This window comes from Doryrhamphus excisus, linkage group LG1, assembly GCF_037039965.1.
Source record: "Doryrhamphus excisus strain RoL-2023G ecotype Guam linkage group LG1, RoL_Dexc_Guam_v1.1, whole genome shotgun sequence".
Classification (NCBI taxonomy): domain Eukaryota; kingdom Metazoa; phylum Chordata; class Actinopteri; order Syngnathiformes; family Syngnathidae; genus Doryrhamphus; species Doryrhamphus excisus.
Genome location: NC_136357.1, coordinates 20,386,518 through 20,412,526, shown reverse-complemented (window position 1 = coordinate 20,412,526; position 26,009 = coordinate 20,386,518). Strand labels below are relative to the sequence as shown.

Below are 26,009 nucleotides of genomic sequence, written 5' to 3'. Positions count from 1 at the left end.
GGGTGCTTATGCCGAGCTTGGATAGCATTCCACTCTGTTACTATAGGCAATGCAATAGTAATACTAACGATGAATAGTTTATTTATACAGGGGAAAAAAAGTGTTCACATTCAAACACATTACAATCAATTGTTTAGTATCAGTAAAAATGTAAAAATCAGTAAAAATGATGAAGCAAAGTACTGGTGAAAGTGTGATGGTGGACTGGCTGGGGCCAATACACAGGAGTTAAAGGCCTATAACCTCAACGCTTTGCAATAGACCACGCCCACAAATGTTGGTTAGATTCAAAGTGCCAGATGTGTAAAGTATTAACTACTATTTGCTCCGCTTGAGCTGAAATTCAGCAATGTTGCTTGTCGCTTAAAAAGATATGATATGGGCTCTGATCATACTCATTTTCTATGCTGCTTGTTGTCACTATGCTGGAGCCTATCCCAGCTGACTTTGGGCGAGAGGCGGGGTACAGCCTAGACTGGTCACTAGCCGATGGCGGGCAACATGTAGACAAACAACCATGATGTAGATGACACAGTCAGATGTATACCTTTGGACTTTATACCTATCTTCATTAGCCTAACGGGCATATTTTTTAAATGTGGGAGAACATGCAGAGATATCTAAATGGAGATAGAAATAAAAAATTTGACTCAAATACAAATAGAAATCTGGCTGCGTTGCACACCCCTCATATGGAGTTTAATACAGCTGCCAGGTCCTGGAAAAAGATGATCTTTTCATAAAAATGCTTCAAAGTTGCTTTCATTTAGCCTGTAAAATGAGTATAAATGTCAAAAATTGGTTAACTAGAGAAAGCTTGAACAGGTCAACTTGGTGGAAATATTTCATTCAATTATATATTTATATTTTTCCTCCTGATGCTAATCCTTGGAGGTAACGGCAATTGAAAATCCCGACTCAGGACACGTGAACACTCTGAACCGTAGAGTCACCGTTTGGCCTATTTCTGCCTCAGCTGATTGTACACACACACACACACACACACACACACACGTGCACACACACATTCCCTCATTGCATGCTTTTGGCCGCCTGCCAGAGTCTGTCGTTGCCTCTACAGTATCACTTCTGCTGTATTTATATCCACAGGCCCGTGCGGCAAGTTGGCAGCTCTGCACTAGGAAGAACCCCCCCGCACACCCCCTTAAAAAATGTGTTGCATGTGCAGCTTCCACTTCCCTGTAAAAAGGAGTCTGGAATCTTATGGAACAATATTATATATTAATAGATGGACTGTTTTCCTATGAGACCAACACAATAAAATCTTTTATTAGCTGTCGTACCAAAAGTTAGAATAAAGAATAATAAGATGGAATCTTTTTGTCATTCCTTCACGTTACACCAGTGTAAAAAGAAGTTAGCCAAAAAAAGTAAAAACTTGAACTTTTTATAATAAATGATGTGAAGTGAAAAAGTATCACAACTGGAATTAAAGAAAGAAAAACGATTCCTCCTTATATCCTCTCAGTGCGATTAAGTAGTATTTAATTAAGTCATTTAATACATACATATGAAAGTTACTAAACCACCATTGTTATTCTCCCGTTATTCATTATTTTGCTTCACATTGCAACCTAGTGGCCTAGCGAGCTAACCAGTTAACCTGGTATTTATTTCTTCTCAACTTAAGAAGCCGAAAACTTACCACTTCCACATGGAATGGGAGGAGAACTTCACTCTCTCAGGTCAGACAGAATAGTGGACAGAATACTATATACAGTAGGACTTGTATTTCAATGTGTTGTGACAAATAATAGGCCGTAGTCTACCCCAAAACAGTGATCACAATTTCAGAAAAATAGCGATGGAGCGATAATCAAAATGCAATTACGCAAGTGAAAATTAATCAAAATAATTGCGAGAAAAAAAAATGGCAGGAAAAAACAAGAAAAGTTGAAAAAACTTAGGAGAATAAGCATCTACATTTACAATAATAGCATAAAATTTTCAAGAAAAAATTCCTTATTATTTTTAGTCGTGTTTGAACAAAACAAAATAAAGAGGTAATTTTTAGAAAATTAGTTGGGAGACAAGTTATACAACTATGGGAATAAATATTTGGAACTTTAAAAAAAACATCAAATTTGGTACAACAGGTCGTACTGAATTGTAAAAATGCTAGTTTTTAACCCAGCTAGCATGCAATTGTTTTTTGTGGTGTCCCAAAATATGTTTTTACTCATTATAGTGCAGGGGGTTTTTGTGGGGGGTGGGTACAAATTCCTACTAAATCCTGATAAGACGGGACTCCAGTGACTTTTGGAATTATTTTGTTGAAACGTGATGAAGGAGGTGTGCTTTAAAACGGAGTCAGGCATTGCGGTTTAGGACACAATCCCAACTTTGCCGATCTTCTTTGATGTTTCTCAACGAATAATAATCCACTGCGCGTGAGATAAAGATGACTTCATGGAAAAGAGCTCAGCGTGGTCCCCCGGCAGATAACTGGCCTGATGACTTCAGGTACTGCGGTACTGCTAAACGCTTTTATTTGCCCTAATTGATCCGACTGTAACGTTTGAAGGCAGCACGTGTTGGCTTTTATGTGGAACATTTGAACGGGGCAGAAGGCTTGTGTTTGAGCAAAACAAACAAGTATGTTAATCCGTGCACCTGAGAGCTGTAAAAACAATCGAAAAAATGGAGCTTTGGAAGAATTTCCTGTTTGCTCGCCTCCGTGTCATGATGTGCTGCCACGTTTGCAGATGTTGCCGTTGGCGCCGAGCTTTTCCTGGCGTCACCAAAACAGATGATTGGGAGCCTTTTTGTGGCCAGACTTTAGTGGGATTTCTCTTGCCATTCTTTTTCTTGACATATTCACAGGTTTTGCGAATAAAAATATTTTTTTTCTTTGTAATAATGGTCAAACCTGAAATGATAGTGACATTTGAATGGTAAAAGAGAGCATTTTCACAAAATTGTGTTCATCATCTTTGTGAAATGTCAGCCACCCTGAAAATACAGTAGACGTTCCAAATAAATTAAAAAAAAAATAGAAAACCAAAAAAAAAGGCCATGGAAATATAAAACTGCCTTGAAATTGCAGCATGAGCAAAACATAGCTCTTTTGGAGCATCCGTCTTTGTGGGCAGTGTTGCTGCATGTCCATCATGCTGGCAATTGGTGGTTTTAGAAACTACTATTGAAACTGCTGTTTTTTTATTCATATAAAATCAGTATGCGGATCACAAAGATCCGCTGTGGCGACTCCGTAATCAGGAAAAAGCAGAAAGAAACAAACAAATTGGTAATGGTAATGGTTTCATTTCATTTGAACATGCATCAGATTACAATTGAGTGCATCCCATAATCAGTTCCCAGTTCCACATGTCCAAAAGGAGTAGGAAGAAGCAAAGCTTATCTCATCTCTTGTAGAGAAGTATTAGATGACATTTTTAGCTAATTGCTTATTTTTAGCCTTATGCATTATTTTAGCTGTTTGAAGATGAACTATATCAGCAAGTTGAAGTATTTGATTTTAGAAATAAGGAGTTAGTATGTTCTCATTATGACTTATCCTTACTGACCTTTTTTGCAGTACATTTAGTGAGTGAAGATTGCTTTTATAGTTATTATCCCATATTTCCACACAATAAGTAAGATATGGTAGAACCAGAGAGCAATAAAGATTGTGGAGTGATTTCTGATTGAGAACAAATTTTGCTTTGTTCAATATTAAAATATTTCTGTTGTTATTAACCATTGTTATTGTTATTATTTGTATTATTATTATTCTCCCAATACAGTCGCATTTTGGAGGTCCTTAACGTGCATGAAAACACACCAAATTTTGCAAGCGTTTCAGGTCTTGTGAAAAATTCGATATTCTAGTGGTCCCACAACTCCCTAAATTCACTCAGTAGTGAACCTTTAAATTATTTTAAAATTTAGCCCCTGCAACTAGTTTCATGGTTTGTCATGAAACCAAGAAACGTGGAGACGTCAATCATGAGCCCAAACAAGCCCAATGGACCATAAACGGACATGATACCGATGGACGATGTTCAATGACAAAGGATTTTAGGCTGGTCCGTAAGATGTGGGCGGTGCATTGCCACAAACTTTGATGTTTGATGTTTGAAGTCGACAGCTCGAACCCATACTTGGTCACTTCCTGAATTTGTCTCAGCGCCACCCAGTGGCAACAGGATGAGGTTTCCGGCCATAGGAGCATCGTATTCACCATCTTTGTGGAAAGTGTCACATATGTATGGAAATATGTATGTTTATATTTATGTATATTAAGATGTACATATTTACATTCAGAAATATGTAAGCATGTTGTTGAAAACCTGCAACATATAGTGCCTTGAAATTGTTGCAACAATAGAATGTTTTCGTGACAAAATATAGCCTTGCAATGCACGTTTTCATCTTCTTTTTTTTTTTAAACCTCGGACAATTAACATCACTTTTAGCAGCCAAAGTGATCGGCACATTTGCTGTAACGACCCGACGACTCTTGCCTTAATAAAGTGTGCATTGCCTTTGACAATGTGCGACTTGAAAGCAGGAAATAATGGCTCGAAATAGTAAATCTTTAAAGGTTATTGACCCGGGCTAGGCGAGGGACTCGTGCTGCTGGTGATAATAACAGAGGACTAGGGAAAAGGTTGATGCCTGAGTAGATTGCATTATTTCTCTGATGTTTTTCCGTTATTCTGCTTTGACTGTATCCAAAATCTAACAGCATGCAAGGAGCGTTTTGGTCTCCTCAGCATCGGCCAAGAATGCGCCTCTAAACAAAGCAGTGAAAGCCTGGTGTGTTCCCTGTCAGAGATTCTTAATGAGTGCCAGCCCGGGTAATGGGGTGGCTCTGTTACAGTACACTAGTCGAACACTAGTCGCTGTTTCAATCGGATCGCCATCAAATTTGGCATGTTTCTAATGGTATTTTACACATTAACATGGACTGAAACTGGTATTTTTATAGTTCTACATACATAGTGTATTCAATGTAGTCACATTGGGGGCCTATGCCTGTTTTGCCTATTTTGCCTATTTTGCCTATTTTGCCTATTTTGCCTATTTGCCTATTTTGCCTATTTTGCCTATTTTGCCTATTTTGCCTATTTTGCCTATTTTGCCTATTTTGCCTATTTTGCCTATTTTGCCTATTATGCCTATTATCCCTATACACTTATGTTGTGGCTTCCCCAAATGGAAATACTTAGTCTATCATTGAGGTTCACTTTTTGTATACTTTCCTACTAAATTCCTGTGATGATATCTCGCATCCACATATTGACAGCTGGTATTCAATGGGCTTAAATACTGTAAATGATATATATATATAATCTACTGTATATTCCGGCCAGAAGTCCACCCACCCTCTTGGGGGCCACTTCTATTAATACCACTTGGCCATCTTAACTCACTTACTTACTTCCTGCCTTTTCACACCAGGAGAGTCCTGAGGAGAGCTTGGGATGGGGGGGGGGGGGGGCTTGGTCTATGCCTCCAGCTCTTGTTTCCTTCCTTCCTTCACACACAAATAAACATATCCAGGAGCGTCCACATATTTGACAAAGCCTCTTTTCTGTCTTCATCACAATCTGAATCTGAATCCTCTTTGTTGGCCAGGAAGGAATTTCACTTTCAGACGTGGGTAGAAGAGTGCCCATCATCTTTTACTGTTTGTTGCAGTCTGATTTTGACTTTTGGGGACAGCACAGTGATGGATAAACACAGAACTGATTCAATGACTGCTGTGCTTGAAACCACATGGCACCTTTCACCTTTCAGAGTGGGGGGGGGGCGCTGAGGCCAAGAGAAATTGAGGGGGATGGAACATTTGGTCAATGTCTGGCAATAAGCAGCCTAATTGCACATTTTTACAAGCTATTTACCTTGTTCTGACACAAAACAGTACGTATTTGTTTGTGGAACTCTTCTACTCCTCAACCACCGCACGCAAAAGAGTGAAAATATGTCCAAAAAATGCACCCTGAATGCATTGCCTGTGCTATTATTTTCAGGACCAATGCACCACAGGATGGACCAGTCCGGCTGACGTCAAAACTCATGCAGCTCTACAAAACGGCCACTGTGATTTAGGGGGTTTACCCACATGGCTGCAGAATTTGTCACAAACCTTTCAGGGGCTGACAAGCATGACCGAGATTAGTTGGAAAACATGAAGGGGCAGGTCTTCGCAACAAATTTGACACAATTCATGAGCTGATTCCGACTGATTTATGCTAGCATATATGCTAGCAGGTCATTCCCCACATAGGAAGTGTCGCAAATTTACTCTCCAGTCATGTGGCTGAAACTGGAACTAGGAACTAATCTTTAGTCAATAGTGTCTTAGTTTTGTCAGCATGATGACTACCCATCCCAACAGAATTTGGAACAAGCCTTTCGGGGACAGGCAAGCACGCTTGTGTACAATTGGCTCGAGATTGGTTGAAAAACATGGCCGACTTCCTGCTAAAGGTGCGGGCAAGGAATTGCACGGACCGCCTTGAATTACAGCTCATTTAGAAGTTGGCATTATAACCTTCTTTGTTTTGATTGACAGATGTCTTGTTCTCCTTTGCGTCTCTTTATGAAATAACCGAGCCAGCAAACGAGCTTGCGCAACAACCCTGCAAGGAGGAAGCGAAAGGTGGAAGTGGTTTTGGTCCGTCCGACCATGCAACTTTTTGCACACACGTGCCGCACGAGGCATGTGGCGTGGCTCGCTTCGCTATGCTTTGTTTATGTGTTTTTCCGACAGCAGGGGGACACGTCCCCCCTCCCCCCTTCTCAAGAGCGTCTTTTGTTGGCCGTGATATAGAAGGCGCGAGGACAAGAGCTGATGAGCGCGCCTATTCTCTGCTCAAGTTGACCATCAAAAGCGCCCCGGAAATTTATCACTTTTAATTTGGCAGTAATCGCCGCCGTTACCAAGAGGAGGCACCCGCCCCTGCCCCCATTGGTGCTTAGCGGGCTGATGAGCTTGACAGGCGCCAGGCATGCCCCCGCGCACCTTGGCTTTGCCACTTCTTTTGACCTTGCACCACTCGATTCCCCTTGAAGCAAGGCACTATACGGCAATTTATGTGTGGGTGCCACAAAGTGGGGAGCACGGCCTGCACTAAACCCCCCCCCACTCATTCCCAGCCTATTTAGCACATGCCTCATGGCCTCCCACTAGACCTCGCCGCTGCCGTCTCTGCCTTTAAAAGCCGAGCTGATTTACTACAAATAACCTCTTTTTTTTTTTACAATACCGTGGATGCCATTGTGTTTTTCTTAGCCCCGAGAAAGCTATCGCCGCCCTTTTTTCCGCCCCCGCCCCCCAACATCAGATGAAATCGTGTCTTTTGAGCATTTACACACACAGCGTTGACACCTGAAAGCAAGCCATTGCAATCACACAGCTTCATTTCCGAGGGCCACTCAACCTCCTTTTCAATTATCTGTCATGCAGTATTCATTATTCCACTTTATCATGTTCATTCAAAGGAAGCCTGGGACAGATTCACGCTGTAGTTTTTGGCATGACGTCACCTCAGATTTACCATTTTTATGTCATATTCACGACATTTGCACTTTTACAGGACAATATCCTGGACAATTTGCACCTTCAAACCAAAATGGCCGATTTAGTTTGTTTGTGACGTTTGTTTCACAGTTATAGGGAAAATCATGATAATTGAATAGCTCAGAACCCAAATACTAATGAGTAAGTTATTAGCATTAAATGCACGGTTTGGATTAAAAGTAACAATTTAAAATTCACAAAAATGTGTAAAAAATATTTAAAAATCATCAATAAAATAATTGAATCTCACAAAAAAGAAAAAAATCCTTCAAAAAATAGCCAAACTATTGCTCATGGCTAAGTTCTTTCAATAGGGTCCTCATAACAATAATGAAGTTATCATCATGAAATACAGTCACAGGATTGAAAAATCAAATAATTAAATGCCACAAAAAATTTATAAATTATTATAAAAACTATCAAAAAACTGCCAAAATTATTACACTTAATTCAAAAGGCCAACATACATGATTATATTTAGGGATAATAAAACCCAATAAAAAACACACACAGTCTGAATTTGCCCATCTTGTTCTCACCCTATAATTGCAATAAATAAAAATTCACAAAAAAAGAAAATTGCTAAAATAATTAAAGAACCGTATGAGAAAAGCAGGAAAAAAAGAATGAGGAAACAATATTGCACTTGCTGATTAAATTATATTTAAATGTTAACGTGGTGTGTGTATAACGGCAAAAGACATAAACGAGGAATGTGTGAGTGTGTGTGTGTGTGTGTGTGCATGCGTGGGCGTTTGCGTGTGTGTGTGCAGACGAGCTATGAAAGACGTTCGCGCCTTGAGACGATATCGTTGTCGGCAAACGGCGGAATCAAAGGGAAGCGAGGGAAGGCGATGAAGACAGAATATTCAGGTCGCATTTGACAGCTTTACAGTCGTCGGGTGGGACGTCGAGGGTGCTGCGCACAAATATTGACTCACACACACATGCACACAGCAAATGCACACTCTGGTACACGGGGCCACATTGAAAATGGATGAGCTGGCATTGCAACATCAGTCCAGCCTTGTTGTTTTTTTAGATTCTGGCCCAACATCTTATTCCACTTGTTTGTCCGATCGGTCACAGAAGACACCCTCTGCTTTTCCCTTGCTGTCTTTCTAACCACTTAGTTTCTATGAACAGACATTATTTATTTCTGAGCTTCCCAGGAGATGAAGGGTATCTCAGTCCATGCAGCCTGCCTTCTTCTCACAAATTATTCATACTCTTTCTAAATACAAGCTTTTTAAATAGTCTAATTATAGCCGGGGAGTTTATTTATTTAAAGCGTAAAGAGGATGGAGCCTTAATTGGAAGCAGGCCACAAGTGGACAGTTCGGGTTTTATTTTGAATAATGACTTAGAGTGCATGAGAAAGTCAAAACGTAGAGTGGAACCTCAGTTTTGTTCAAAAAGCTCTGACGAAAACTGAAAAGTTTGAAAAGTGAGGCAATTCATTCCATGGGAAATAATGTCAATTCAATGAATCATTTGCAGACACCTAAAAATATTAACAAAGACACATTTGGGATTGAGTAGAGTAGGGTGCTTTGTTTGGACACGATTACAAAAAACTAACAATGCACGGAAACTGAAAGAAACAAACATTTCCAACTGACACCAAATTGTGTAAAAACCAGAGCATACGAAAATCCAGGTTTGACGGCTGATGAAGTTGATGGTAAACAGCAGTCAGGCACGTTTCATACTACCAGCTCAACATGCATTTTAAAGTGCATGCGTCAAATGCAGCTAAAAAAGAAAGGGAGAAAGTTGTGTTTGTGCTGTTTCATGTGGGAAGATGGTGGTTCCACATCCACCGCATGAGGGCTGTGCATTGTCCCAGTTGTCCGTGACTGGTTCTCATGGAAAAGTCCTCCTCTGGCAAATTGCCGCTGATGTGCCAAGTGCTCCTTCTGCTATTATTTGGCCAAATAATGCGCTGTGCAATAATCAGTGTATTGTCCCGCTAGCTAGCAAGCACATTCCTCAGACACGTTGAATGACAGGTCTCAATGCAAACTTTCACTCGTCTTTTTAGTTTTGGAAGTGCAAAGTCACACGGTGCAAAAACAATAATGCCATTCACTTGTCTGAACCCACCCACCCCCAACCTCATCCCCCGATCTTCCAAAAATACCCAGCATAATTTTGCTCAGACGTGCCACTTGTTGCTCCAACCTAGTTTCTGTCGCAGGTATTATTGTTTGCAACAGATGCCACCCCTCTGGGAGCGCCCGTCGAAACGGAATCTTTCATCAAAGCCATGTCGGAATTAAACATCAGAGTGGGAGAGCCTGTCATGGCTTGTAGTGACGCAAAGTAAGCCATCCAACAAAACCAAGCGACCTTGCATCCTTCATGTGGGGTTTCGTTTTTAACCGTGTGCGCTCACAGCATTTTAGGCTTTGTCTGAATACACAAAGCAGCCTTTGTCATCATATAAGTAGAAACAAGTGGCGTATGCATACAACATTTTGAGCTGTTTTTGAATTTTTTGTCGTGAGCTGCTGGAGTTTGAATTGGCTCCAGACAAGACTGTCATAAGTGAATTTTTGCAAAGTGGGATTCCTTATTTATAGTGGAATATTTTCCAAGGGAAAGCCTGTTTACAGACATCTGAATACAATTTTTAACAATATTAGAGTCCTCCAGACATAAAATAACACCCCTATGGTTGCCTTTACACCCTATTACCCAATATAGTAGACATACGTAATAAGAGGAAATAATACTGTAATGGTTTAATTTTATTTAACATACATGTTATATCGCAATACATCACATATCCCAATTCTCTTATTTAATTCTGCCCCCTTTCCTTTGCCAATACTTCTTGTATTCAACATGTACCATTGACCAAATTGAAATACCATAAGAAAATGATAAGGCGGTATCACAGTCTGTATGTATTGATACATATAGTGATGTATTGATACATTATGATCATGTATAATTAGCACTGAGAAGTTAATAGTTGTTGTGTAAGTGAGTGAGTGCAGTCAATATTGATGACATGACCTTTGTTCCTGTTTTACTTCCAGTTTCTGTGCAGTACTTCTGCGGTGGCTGTTGTCTCATCAGTGTAACATTAGCGACACCTCGTGACAAGTGTTGAACACCTATCATCGTCTATCTTCATCTTCTATCATCTATCATCATACCTATCATCACAACTCTTTGAATGAGCCTTACCTGTACATTTGTATTTTACTTCATTTAGCCATTTTTATTATTCTTTAAAATACTACACTTGGGCAACAAATAAATACAATTGGATATACTTTTGGACTAAGGCGGCAACCACGAAACAGCAATCATGTTTTTTATGACATAGTTTGAAAAAGTGTGGTAGCATGAAGCTGCAAAATTTGCAGCTTGACGTTGAGGACAACCGTGGCTCATCAACCAAAACCTGAGTGCTTGAAACAATGAGACGTATGTACAGTATATATATATCGTAGTGGTGAAAATAATAGCGGTGTTAGCGATGCGCTTCATGCAAATGAGCAACATGGTTGTTTCTCGTACTTCCGTGCAGCGTCTGGCTCTCCAAAGGTTAAGTGGCTACTAATTCCACCATATGCTCGCCTTTGCGATGGCCATAAGCTGGCGAACGTCGCCTCTTGAATGTGCAGTTAGTTGTGAAATGGAAATCACTGAGTCGTTTCACAGGAGGATGATGATGATGTTGGCTTTTAGCAGTGCGGTTCACTTGTGCAGTATCTGGGTTTTTTGTTTTATTTTTGGTTTCTTTTGTTTTTTTGCATAACTTGTTGCATTAGCGCTCCTCTGGCAAGCACACTGTGTGTGTCGTTTCTGCTTTTACAGTACAGGTCGTTCCCCCAATTTCACAGCGCTTGCAAAAGCACACCAACTATCGCTGCCTGCGCACTCCTTCATATTTTTCCGCCATCTAAGAATCGGCTTCCTGTTTGCATTGTGTTCTCCCTCTTTCTGGAGGTGTCGTAACCGGCGAGGCCCTGCCAAGAACAAACCGAGAGAGATGGCCGCACGCATTCACGCACGCACACAATAAAAACATACCCAGCAGATGTTCACTCTGTGTGTGTGTTTGATGTGTGATGCGTATGGCATGTACAGTACAGCAAGCCAAAGCTGTAAAGCTGTGATTAGCCAAGGCCCCAATGCCATGTGCGCTTTGTACAGTTGCTTGTTCACGCTGGCAAAGTGCAGGTGAACACCAAAGCCTCAAGGCAGCCAATAAACTTGATATCCTTGTACAAACACGAGCTCATTTTACATTGACACTTTCGGTGAACAAACAACAAATAAGCAGCCTGAGCGAGCTTCATATCCCAGTTATGAATGGTCACGTTTTGCATATGCCTTTCAAAAGGACACGGCCACTTTTACATCATTCTTCTTCTCTTCCGCAATAAAATGTGCAGGTCAGTGGACTGTTTTCTTATTCTTGGTATACATCAACCCAACAGTATTTTATGTGAGGAACACAGGTTGCAGTTTTGTTGGGTTACGTTAACATTTTCTGTGGTGGTCAAAGTCCCTGCAATCTCCCTGCAATCCCTGCAAAGCTTCTGGCTTCTTTGTCATGGCTTTTGAAGAAGTTATGATGTTGTGCGTGGGTCACGTTGGATTTATCAGCCTGTTTGGAGGCGTTAAGCGTATGTACTGTATGTATCAGGTCATGTTCAGGCCAGTTTTAGTTGTATCATGGTCAAATTTAGGATGATGGTAAGGATGGACCGATACATCGGCTGGCCGATATTTGCATTCTTTACTTGAATCGGTATCCGCCGATACGCGCTTGGGTTCGCCACTATATTTTTCACCCGCATGATTTACAGACAGGCATCCGCCGGGCAGCTTTGTGTTGCCGGAGGACCCTGCAACACACGCAAGGGTATGTTTTCAACTTTGAATTAGCCTCTAACAGTCAGGCTTAGTTGAAATATTGTCACCTGCTTTGAAGTAGGAAACATGAATGCCAAGTAAAAGAATGAGCTTGCTTTTCACACCATACACAACCCATCACATTTCACTGGCTAGGCATAACAGTTTAAGTCATGGTGTGACAACAAGAAACCCAAAACATCACATACCAACGCAACGGATGAATAAAAGCACTCTCACTAGTTGAGCAGACCAAGAATGAACAACTATGCAACTTTAAATACAAACTGACCAACTATTTACATCGACGGTGCCACAAAGCACGCTGGGAACCAGGAAGTGCTCCCAGCGACGCGACAATATAGTTTAGTTTGTGGGTGTGAAAAACAGGAATGCTGCTGAATGCTCCATCTTTAAAAGTGCCTCCCGTTGGAATTAGGGAGCTGTTGATGTAGTTGGAGGCTAATATGTACAGCTGTTACCAACACCGCTTTAATGGCAACCTTGGCAATTCAGTCCCATGGTGTTTGGAGGAGACCCTCCGCGTCTCACTGCAGAGGAGCAGTCATCACATCGATGCAAGATTAATTTATAAATGTAAAATGGTTGAATATTTATTCCTTTTAAAGTTGTTAATGCCGTTTAAATGTGTGTTTAAGAAAGCTGAATCCTACTGTGTTCAGTGTTTACATTTCAGTAAATATTTCTTTAAACTTGAGATCTGTAATATTTGTTATCATTGTCATTTTTTCATATAAATTGAGGGAGCAAAAGCAGTATCAGCCCAAGCAAAATCGGCTATCGGCTAAGGGTGATGGAAAAAAAAAACATATCGGTCGATCCCTAATGGTAAGAGTACATGAGCTCTCAACATGAGTCAAAAATACTATTTTTATCTTTATATTTTTATCTTTTTCTCAATTATGGCACTATGTGTTGTGCCTTGTCCACATTGCATTAATCAGTCAACATTTTTGCAATCTGTAAAAGTGTCAGAGTTTTGGAATACTAATTTCACAAGGGAAATATTAAGATTCATTGTTGTCCAACCCAGCCCCGCCACATCTGATATTTACTGAATTCTTAGAGCAGAACACAAGGTCACCGTTTTGTTCCCATCACGGTTCACATGTTGTTTGGTGGTAACATTACTTAATTTTTCAAGGTGGGCCAAAAATGGCAATTTTGATTGTTTTGACTGTTTTATGCAGAGTCAAATATGCATTATTATTCCTTGTGTCTGGCGAGGCTGATGTTCCACCATGGAGTCTGTCTGCTCTGCAATAAATAAAAAATCTTGTGTTTTGTCCTCCAGCTGGCGAGAAGGCCATCGTATGTGACCAGTGTGGTGCCCAGTTCCAGACTGAGGAGTCTCTGGAGGCTCACCGGCAAATCCACACAGGTAGGAACACAACACACAAACACAGCACTATAAGGATCTCTGCGCAGTGCCTTTAGATATTTATTTTAAAATGCACAAGTTCGAGTGCGTTTCTGCCCACATGCTGGCTCTAGATGATGATTGACGGCTCGATGGCACTGCGCTGGATCAGCTGGCGCTCGCCCTAAATCACGACAGACGCAACAGTAATCAACATAGTCTGCAACACTTGGCAGGGCCCCGCGTTGTTTATCACCGTGCCCCCGCTACCGGGACGGGAAGACGCTTTTGGATGCCAGCATGGAAATAAGAAGAGGAGTAAATCCGCCTTCAGCAGATGTGAGACGGAATGAGGTCTTTAATTTGGATAGGAGGATTGTCTCCAATGTCCATCTCTGCTAAGTTGACGCTAATGGTGCGTTTGTGTGTGTGTTTGTCACCTATACATCATCTGTCTCAACAGTCACATTTTGGATGATCAGGCCAGAAAATGTTCTGTTTTATGACACCGTCTGTTGGAGGATGCTGCCCCAACTTCCAAGGTCAAACTGGGATCAAGTTAAATGTCTTAACTACCGCACGACCGAGTTGAGCGCTAACGCACCTTTGACCGCAGTTCCCTCACCCTTCATTTGTCCACCCCCCCCAAAAAATAATTATTGCTTTGTTATGGTACCACAATCCATATAAGCTCAGGTTGAAAGTTGTGACGAGTAAGGCGGCATACACGACCAAGTCCTGATTTTATCACCTCAGTTTAACCTCAGTCACCAAAATCAGTGAGGTTCTTGCTTTGGCATAGAACCGCAAGGCCAAAGTTATTTGACTTATTTGACCTGTCACCCATGTCACCGGAGGTCGGGCATTGATCAAAATGAATAGAGTTCATGTTTCTGTAACACTTCCTAACATTTTTTTTAAAGCTAGCGGGTAAATCACTGGTAATGACCATGTATTATATTTGCCCTTTGAGCCCACATTTACTCACAATCAATAGCGTTCTTGTTAGGGTGACAAACCTTTAAAAAATAGCTTTAAGACTGTGGCTGGTAAATTATCCGTAATGAATATGTATTCCTTTGCCATCCATCCATCCATTCATTTTCCTCCGCTCCGGGTCACGGGGTCAGCAGTCTCAGTAGGGAAGCCCAGACTTCCCCAGCCACCTTCTCCAGCTGCACCGAAGGACACCAAGGTGTTCCCAGGCCAGCTGTAAGACATAATCCCCCCCCCAGCATGTCCTCGGTTTGCCCCGAGCCCTTCTTCCGGTAGGCATGCCCAGAACACCTCACTAGAGAGGCATCCGCGAGGCATGTGGACGAGATGCCTGAGCCACTGCAACTGGCTCCTCTCGATGTGAAGGAGCAGCGCCACTGCTGAGTCCCTCCCTGATGGCCTCACTATTCATTTGCCCTTCTGGTAAATCACTGGTGATGAGTATGCACCAGGGGTGTTAAGGCATGATGAGACAATCAGACATGAGTTGTGGCGTGGCTACTGTGAATGATAATACAGTAACATGGAAGTGGCGGTGTGCAAGGCGTTGTTGGAAGGCCACATTGATTGCCTTATACACACCTTGCAATCCAACCCACTTTGGTGTTCCCAGCGTCAGCAAGTGTCATGTGGCTGCTTTCTCCATCAGAGTTGATGATGTCTAAGCAGAAGCAGTATGATCAACTGTTTGATCAACTTTATTTCAAGATTTGTCAGATAAACCCATGTGCTGTAGATGTTCGGATGTCTGCACCCTTAATCATTGAGCACTTTTATTGGTGATCATTTTATTTGACTCAGCACCAACTTTCAAGTACCAGCAATCACCGATTCTGTTTCATAACACACCTCATACATAGAGGTGCATGCAGGTAACACTCACACCTGCTTTCTGTATGCACACTCTATAATGCTACACACAACTGTTTTCATTCGGTTATTTACACAAAATAAACACAGTACACTGGTAAACTGTTTCTTACAGCTTACTCTTCTGACTCTTTGACAAGACCAAGCAACTCCTACCACTTCTGCTGGATGCTTGCTGCAAATGAAACATTTCCTTGGAGCCATTGCTAACAGGGTAAACAGAGAAGCGGGGCTCATCTCGTTCTTGTGGACCCAGCCAATGTCTCACTGGTTTTATTCTCAATCAATAGTGTCACCTTTGGTGACAGTTCATTAAAAAAAAGTAAATATGGCTTGAAGGTTGTGATCGGTAATCAGTACATATTCATTTTCCCTTTGAATCTAGCAGCTGTCTCGTTGGTTTTATTCACAATCAATAGCTTTCTTGCTTTTGCAACAATCCTCAACATTCTTGAAAGAGACACCTTCTCGGTCATGACCGGTAAATCGGTGTTAATGAGTTTTGATGAATTAGATTTTTGAACCCAGCCACTGTCTCACTGATCATATTCACAATCGGTAGCATTCTTAGCATTCAATCTATGCTCCACCGGTAAATTGCTGTTAGTTGCTGAGTGTGGATTCATTTATACGTAGGGTTCTTGCTTAAGATCCAGAATTGTGAGGAGCAGTGAACGCTTCCTGCGCTACGTCTGCTATTTTTCCAAAACAATGTCTGTTTGAAGATATTCCATTCGCTGCCATAAAATCAAACCAGAGCGACTCCCCTCACCGTGAACCCTTTGCTTATGTAACATCCCCCCTCTTCTTGTCCTGGTGCTCGTCTATGTCCAACAATGTCCTCATTCAGGCGTCTTATAAAGTGTTGCCAGCGGGGCCACGATCTGCTTCTTTGCTTATTACACGTCCATAAAGGTGTCATGGCCAACATGGATGTATTTATGGAGGCTGTAATGTGTGTACAGTAGCCAGGAGGTCAGGAGGAGGTTGGAGGACGTCTTGGCCGCCATCCAGCTCTTGGCTCGCGTCCTCCGATGACAATATTTGTCCTCGCCGCTCGCCACGTTGAATGGGAGCTTTTGTGGCCGTCCGCTGCAGCCTGACTCAACCCTCCTCCTCCCGCCTCATCCAAAACCACGGGACTGTTTGGAGGCAGAGTTCCTGACGTTGTCGTCATTCCAAGCCTAGTGTATCACCTATTCCGCTTGCAAAGCCTTCTGACAAAAACAATCCAAAAAGCGCCAACGGCGCTCCATTTACATATCATGGGCGGGTGTATTAACCAAGCTACAGCGACATTCTTAGTATTATTTACATTGCTACACTAAAGAACTATGTTACTGGTGTATTGACACCTTGCCACGCCACAACGGGTAGCTGCTAGCCAGCGAGCAAGTATAAAACATTTTTGGAAGTTTTGGGAGTTTTTTAATCTTATTCAATTTTGGCCATTTTAGAGGGTTTAGTGATTTTTCAAGGGACCTAGAATATTGTGGTTTTGGGCTATATGAACATGCAACATATCAAAGGAAAGATGTGACTCGTTCATCAGAAATGTTTGCTCAAACTTCTTCTGTTCTTTATGAATTAGCAGTGCAACTTGGGTCATTTTCAGCAAAATATCAGTTCTCAACAAACTAAATGGGAGAAAACACCTTTTCCTAAAAAGATACATTTGAAGCAAAAGTTTCACTTTGACACAAATTTCGCTATACGTATCTTGCCAAATGAAAAGAACACTTTATTTACAAATATAACACCATGAACAATTTACTATTTCACATTCCAAACTGAACCGTGTGTACACGCGTTTGTGCACACGTGCATTAAAATTTCCCTGTTAATGTGCACTTCCTGCACACGACACCTCTTCATGCTAAAAAAAACCCCATCATGCTCTTCATGCTCTTCCACTTCCTGCTTGCTACGGAGTGCTTTATTATGGGAAAGATGCTAGCTCAGCTCTTACCAAATGCATTTTTACCACCTTGTGGCCGTTTTTACCACTTTACTTCCCCCCAAAAAATCAGTGGGATTCTTGCTTTTGACAACCGTTAATGGGTAGAGTCACCATGGGATGGTTCGGAGGTAGCATTCCTGACGTTTTTGTCCTACCAAGGCCGAAATGGAGGGGGCGTGTCCTGTCAGGATGCCCAGGAAATTACTGCAAAACATCATATGGCTCTTTTCACCCCATGTGGAATAAAGCAGCCGTCTTTGCAGTCCCGGAATATCCGAGGCGTCCTCTAAACTGGGACTTTTGTAAGCAAGCCGTCTCTCAGGCTGTCTCGGAGCTTTCATCCTGAAAGAAAGGAGGAAAGAAGAAAAGACCACTGCTGTCATTTCCAGTTGCAGCCTATTTACTCCCGACCTTGTTTATGTGCGCTACACTTGTTACGCAACATATGCACCCCCAGCTAATTTTAGCAGCTCCCTCCCCTCCTATTTAAACTGTCAGCGACCGTGGCGAGGATATTTTGGCGGTCTTCTTCTCTGCGGTCGAAGGAGGAGAACTGTTTACACTTGCTTGAGAACTTAGTTGGAAAAGTGGAGCGCTATATTACAACTGGGCTGGAATCCAGCAACACGGCAGCGGAGGGATACGTTGATCGTGCCCTTAAATGGCCGTTCCACCTTAGGGAGGCTATCCATCGTAACATTAAAAAGTCATCACCAGCACTTCTGTTCCATGTTGAGATGTTGCACACAGTCTGCATAGAATTGCCTCTGAGGTCATGCTATTCAATGTGTTTCTTACTCGGAACTCGGAAATCTCACGATTGTTTTTAATCGCACACATTTCACCCTCATGACCAAAAATGCCAGTTTACTAAAAGTGAGAACACACATTCTTACATACTGCCATGGAACATTGCTTGCTTTTTACAAACAGTAAAATTGGCTGCATGCTTTGAATGGGGGGGGGGGTGATGAAAAATAACAGTAGGCCAGTAGTAGTCCATAGTGAAGTATAAACTATTGCATGAGTTTATGTTCAGATAAAACACAAGTGTTGTATTTTCAGGGGTCCCGTGGAACAAATGAGTCACATTTTGTGTCGATGGCAGTTGTAAATAATTTTTTCAATGATTTGTGTCCACTGTCATCACGCTCTTAATCAGCGGGGGGACGCCTTGAACGCCTTCTTTTCTGCTGCAAAGTAAGAAGCTATTCTATAGTCATGAGGCCAAATGACTCCACGTGAATAAAACCTTATTAAATCAATGACGTATCCATATATAAAAATCACATGTTGTCCAATCATCACCATTGTCATTACTGACTGAAAATGCATCTCAGACTGTGTGTTTGCTTAAATAGCAGTGAAATTCAATCATTCATTCATTCATATATTAAATTGATATGATTTTTATGCTAGCTAGACATATGTTAGCTGACATTAAAAAATATGCTAGGTTAATTGGCCACTCGAAATTGTCCATAGGTATGAATGTGAGTGTGAATGGTTGTTTGTCTATATGTGCCCTGTGATTGGCTGGCGACCAGTCCAGGGTGTACCCCGCCTCTCGCCCGAAGACAGCTGGGATAGGCTTCAGCACCCCCGCGACCCTCGTGAGGAAAAGCGGTAGAAAATGAATGAATGAATATTTTGCTCTGTGGAAGGACATTACTGACGTCAGATGAGCACCTTCCAAATTCTCTGTATTTTATTGTCCAATTGGCAATTGAATTAAAGTCGGGCTGTAGAAAGTCATGGTGTACAGTAAATGTTTGTGCAACAGTATACTACATTACTACATTACAACATTACTATACTACAACAGTATACTATTGGCGGGAATTTTGACAAAGTAGTGTTGTCCCAAATTCATGACTGCCGTTGCACACTTACCAAAAATGTCATAATATTCGTCCGCTTCCTCTTCTTCTCTCCTCTTTAATTGTGAATCGCACCCGCTGGAGTTAGGCCCTCCTCTTCCGTTACGAAGCCGAGACTTTGGCCAATTGGAACACGGCCAGTGAGCTTAGCTAGCAAAGCCTCGGTGGAGCGGCACTTCCTTTTCCTGACCAAGCGTCCGACTGTTTGCTTAGCTCGCCGGCATCCTAATGCTCGTTGACAACTTAATGACATCACAATTAGCTAAATGCTAAACAGATGCCGGGGGTTGTGCTAATGTGATTGAGACACTGCACATTTGACGTGACCCTTGTGTGTGTGTGTGTTGACTGACAAGAGCGGAGATTGTGGGCCAAGAAGATCACGGAGCTCCTTGTCTGGGGCCATCATAACCTTGTTGTTCGCACTTGAAGTCCATGTTCTCTATTTCGCTGCCTCCCCTCTTTGCTGGGTCTCGTTGCAGCCAAACTATTTCTGGCTGGAGAAAAGAAAGTGTTTATTCTGCGGCTGCGGTCCGCTGGAGTCACGCTGCGTTCCCACTGGCTAAACCTGCTATTTTGCATATTTCCCTGCCTTGTATTACAAGACTAGAAAAGAGCATGGGGGGGGAGATAAATTGAGAAGCAATGAAAGAGAAAGCACAGAGCCCCCGACCCCCTTTCCTATTTCCTATTATACGTGGATTTTCTCCGGGAGCTTCTACGCATGGGGATGATTCATGTATCAACAGTCCGAAAAAATGAATTCTTCTTGGATGAAGGTGGTTTTGTAACCTCGACCAGGACAGTTGTAAGGATGGTGAAAAAAAAACAACAAAAAAAACAGGTTACAACCATGCCAAAATAACATCAGCAAACTGGACCGTCCCGCTCCTGCACACACATAGGAATCACCTTCACAGACTGTAGGTAATTGCCAAAACACTACCCCAACTGCTATCTATCCTTCAGCATGTTCAAGGATGACAGCGGCAGTAATAAGCAAGTAGTGACCTGGTCTTATTCACATGGACAGGTTGCCAGTTGCCAGTTTGCCAGTTGCCAGTTTTCTGATCTTTTAAGCCCAATTTGACCTTTTTTGTACAATCACAGCACAAAATGGAAAAGATTTTTTTGAAATGGTTGTCTTTTTTGTCATTTTTAATGCCATTTATATTATATACACGTATATGTATATATGTATGTGTATATATATATATATATATATATGTGTGTGTGTGTGTGTGTGTGTGTGTGTATATAAATGGCATTAAAAATTATATATATATATATATATACATATATGTATATACATATAATTAGTTTTTAGAATTTAAATTTTTATGACATAAATGCATGCCAATCATGTAGTGTACACATGAAATATACTTGAATAAATATTGAATTTCAATGTGTATATGTAATATGTATGTTATACATGTTTACATATATATAACGTTAAATATATTTCATATCTCACATTTACAAAAATGAGTAATAATTGGTTCATTGATCCTGCAATGATTATAGTTGATCATGATTTACAAGTTTATTATTTCATGATCAATTTCTATTTCACATGGCCTTTTTAGTGATGTTTTAAAAGGCTTTTATATTATTGAATGGGATTTTTATTTAGCTGCTTTATTTATTTAATGGTATTTTTAACGATTCGTTTTATTTTAATGACCATTTATTTCATGATGAACTGAACAGCGCCATTAAAAAGGGCATTAAAAGCCACTATGGAAACTGTCAAGAATCAAATTAAATTCCATAAATTAAATGAATGATTAAACCCATGCTGCATTATTTCATATGTTAATTCAGCATTCATTTGACTTTATATTTATTTCATTTTGGAACTTTTCCTCATTGCTCCTGCATCTCTACAATATGTTCTGTCCTTGTTTACCCGTCCTTCCCTGCTCAGCCAACGGCTCCCTGTCCAAAATAAGAAGTGGTCAGAGACTCTATTGCCTCTAAATTAAATCAAGTGGTGCTACCTTGACTACAGTCTCTTCTCCTGCATCCACTCGCCTCCTCCTACTGCAAACTATTTTTTTCCCTAGATAAGATCTAAATTAGCTTTTCCAAGAGGCAGAGAACCGGGGAGGGTGCGTCCCCTTTCGGCTGATTGATGCCTTGCAAACCAACAGTCGGTCATAATCATGCAGTTTGTAAACAAGATTTACAGTTACAGTATCTTAGCAAGCATTTAACTACGCAGTAGAGATATACTATCATCACACAGCCATAAATGTCTACAAAGCTGCTACATGCACTTTCCTCTTGCCGTCTACGTAGACCGGGGGCGTCCACAAATAGCGAGACCCACATCGTGAAAAATGAAAGGATGCAACTACTTTTGCTGTTTTTGCTTTCATGTAATATATTACTTTATTCCCATAATATTTACATTTTTTCTTGGAAAATGTTAATGCTCTCCACAACCTTATTTTCCAATTATTTTTTTAAATATGTAATTTATCCTCAAATTATTACATTATCCTCCTAAAGTTATGTTAAATTATGTCAATTCTATATTTTTTATGTACTGTGGGCCAATAAAAAAACAGTTGCAGGCCGCACTTGGCCCCCGGGCGCACTTTGGACATCCCTGATTTAGACAATAATACCTTTTTTTTCAGTACACCCTATTTCTGTACTGCTATAAAAGCTGTAAAGTACTCTAAAGTATATTGACAAGACACGCTGTCATAAAAGCACAAGATATATTCATTTTGTCAGCTACTGTATGAATGAGACGTCTTTCATTGAGAAATAACCCGACCGGGCCCCACTGCCCTGCAGCACCTCAGCGTCCCAGTGGGCACCGGCCCATTGAGGCGGCGCTGCGTGAGACCGAGGGACAAACAGCATGTTGGGGAGGGAGTCCGTATTGGTATTGGGCCCAAATAAGTGGGTGGCATCCAATAACAAATTGGGATGCAGCAGACGTCGGGAGAATGGCAATAAAATGATGTGGTCCGGGGGCAGCAGGTGGGCGGATTATGGACTCCCGGCGGTCTCATGGCCCATAAAATGGAAGTCAGCAGGACAGGGCAGCCAATATCTCTCCAGTGGGACGACGTGTCCAAGACGGCATTGTGATGACGTGCGTCCCCCGTCCCCGCCCTCCCCCTTCTCTGGGGGTCTTAACTCCCCTGGACGCTGCATTTCCCACACATTTGCATGTTGTTTTGTCCACGAGACAGCACAGATAAGACAGAAAGACAGTGGAATTTCGAAGAAAAGGGGGATTTGTCAGGAGGTTTCTTAGTGAGCAGATATCCTGTCGCATTTTAACCTTGACTGGCGCCATGAAAGGGTGGTCCCCCAGAGAGCAAGGGAGGTAGAACGCGGCGTCCACCGTCAACAATGGCCGCACGTCTTTTGTTCCTGCTCTGATTTGAAGTCAATCTCCCGTTGTAATTAGATTGGCCGCTGTTTGCACAGCGCTAAAATATTAGCGCTCCCTTTTCATTTACAGTGCAAATAACCTTTCGATTTAGTGTGCGGGGGGGGGGGGCAATAGTCTTCCCACTTCTTTTGTGGTGGCTTGGAGAGCGGGGAAGAGGTTTTCTCCAGTGTTCCTTCATTTTCTCCCGTGTTCCTTAATTGTCATTCAAGGAGATTAGCAGGAGAGCTTTCAACCTTTCACCCCAAACAAAAGAACCGTCGGATCGGGTTGCCTGGAAACACCAGGTTTCACTACGAGGCCAATTTAGGCCGGCCCATGAAGATGGACGTCCATGCCCTCTCTGACAATGACATTCATAAGACAGCATAAAATGTCCCTTTACGCTCTTTAGCGCTCGTTCCAAAACCACTTAGAGCGTTGTCTATTGATTGAGGCCTCACAGAGCCATCAGCCTCTGATGGGTCACTTTGGCCAACGTCCCAGTCTCAGGCTTTTGCTAGTCCCTTATCATTTGGCCATTCCCACATCCTGGAAAAGTATTTTATCATTCAAGCAACAGTAAGGAATAACTTTTTTATCTCAACCAGTTACCAGTGAGTGGTCCTGGCTGGTCCGATCACAGCCCTGCAAATTTTGGGATTTTTCGTCAAAAATATGATTAAAAAAAAAGAAATTGTCTTAAAATATTCATTTTTTTTCTTCAGACAATTTGGTATCAATAATTAATAGTTACATAAAATAATTCATGTATAAATATAGGTTAAAAATACATCAAACATATACTGCAGTTTCAAAAGAGCCATCAATTTTGATATGTGTATGCTAGGACTTTACATACACATATATATATATATACTATATATATACGTTATATTAGGCATGTCCAATATTGGCCTCATTGCCATTAACTGATATTGTCCAACTCTCAATGTCCAATATCAGCCGATACCGATATGTGGAACATGGGTATCTCCACATACTGTATGTGTTGTGAAGCTAATGGTTAGCGCATCATAAACAGCATTGTAAACATCTGAGTCATACTTGCCATTAGGCTGAGGATGTGACATTTGTTTTAAAAGTCAACAGAGTAGCCATTTTTGTGATCATCAAAAGGCCAGGGAAGAAAATCAAGTGCCATAATTTCCATGACTCAGCGCAAATGTTCCATTCCTACTGAAGATAGCGGCATATCTAGTAGATGGAAGGAGCAAGCTCCTTTGCTACGAGTGACAACTCTCGTTTGTTTGCATGCTTGAGAGGTGGTTTGTATATATGGGGGCCATTTTTGTAGAGCTGCTGGGAAGGTGAATTTCTCACGGAGAGTAATAAACTATCTATGTATGTATCTAGAGTAGCGTATGTATTTAGGGGAATTAACACCGCTGCCAAGAGGGGCTGCCTTTCAAGCGGCTCTGTTTGTTTATTCAAGGACATTTTTACGGCCCATGAGAGCGACATCTGGCATCGGTGTGATTCCCCGTCTACTCAGTGATATCGAGGCGTCAGCGTCGCGGCTAAAATGAAGCGACGAGCAAGGAAGTGGAAATTCAAGTCTTGTGTATCTTCTATGATGAAGGGAAACGTGAATTCCCTACTGAGCAAGATCTGTGAGCTGGCAATAACACCAAGACCTTCACATTTGTGCTTCACTGAATAGCTAAGAGCTAGCCACCCACAGACCATCCTGGGGAGCTAGCGGACTTCAGTACAGTCAGAGCGGCCAGGGACACGAGAGCCCACGGGAAGCACAGAGGAGGTGGGCTTGTCCATCTATACAGTATTTTTTATACCACCGTCAATACCAATATTACATCTCTAATATAAACTATATATTATACATGTCTTATACTGTATGTACAGTATATATGTAAGCCAGAGCTAACACAACATGAGTGGTCCTTTGTGGTCCAGATGACTGCTAAGGTCAGATTCTTACATACCGTGTCTTTAATGGTGGTGTAAATGTGTCTGTTTATGCATTTGTCATATTTCAGTTTCAGTAGTATTCCTTTATTGTAGTATTGCTTCATTGTAGTATTGCTTTTATCGTTGACCAAGAACTTTGGTGTCCTTAGTAATGCATGCCATAAAATAGGAGCTAGGTATTGTGTACTGCTGTACAGCATCCTTATTTTTACTGTGGCTATAGAATGACTGAAAGGGGGTCCTGACTCCTACTGAAGAAGGTGATTTAGTGTCTGCGATGCTCAGGCTACTATGAATGGTGTCATGCCATAGATCATGCCTATGCCATACACATGTCAGGGTATATTTCGCTTACTGATATATTTGTGATATTTGTTCTATTTATTTTACTTGACATGTTTTGTAGTATTAACATATTTATTTCATCATTTTAATTATTATGATTAATTACTATTGAAAGGCTGTGATGTAGCTGTAATTAGTGCTGCTTGCGGTCACCAGGAACTCGTTGGTTAAGTTCGGTGGGTCTGGGTGTAGGTGTCCTGCCAGGACAACAAAAGGAAGCTGGAGTGGGGAGTCATTCCACCCCTGCGAGGGCCGTCTCTTATCACGTAATAACAGGTTTCCCCTGTGAGAGGAGATTGATGTGATGGATGCCACCTGGATGCTGCTTTGCATCAGCCCCGTCGAGGAATTATTCATTTTTATTGAGTCCAAGTGGAGAAAAGTATTTTATTTGACCCTCCTCCTGTTTGGTGGTTAACTAGCGGTCCAAAGGGTCAACAGGAATGTTGGCTCAGGTGTGGCGTGAGCAGGTCACCTGATTAGATGACATTCCTGCTCCGATTGACACATTTTCAGCGTCTGTGGAATGCTTTCATCGCTCTTACACTTTTACACTTACTCTTGCTTTCATCACTAATACGGCACAGTAGGTAGGATGCTTCTTTATACACTTATCATGTTAAAGAACACAATGGCCATTTGTTTCTTTTCATTGCATAATTTGATTCTATTTGAACCATTTCTATTTCTCCCAGCCCCAAGGGTGAGAGTCATATACTGTGTATTCAACGCACTAAAAGTGTGAGGGAAGTTTGACGGCAACATATTTTTTGAGCTAATTAAAGTTAAATCCAAAA

General features: G+C 41.5%; 1 protein-coding gene across 1 annotated transcript in view; it reads left to right on the top strand.

The window, feature by feature from the left end:
• The window catches only part of zbtb16a (zinc finger and BTB domain containing 16a), a 139,108-nt gene that overhangs the window by 71,670 nt on the left and 41,429 nt on the right, over positions 1-26,009 (top strand). The window contains exon 4 of the mRNA XM_058078539.2: positions 13,746-13,832. Within this exon, the coding sequence (XP_057934522.2) occupies positions 13,746-13,832 (87 nt within the window). The remainder of the gene's footprint in view (positions 1-13,745; positions 13,833-26,009) is intronic.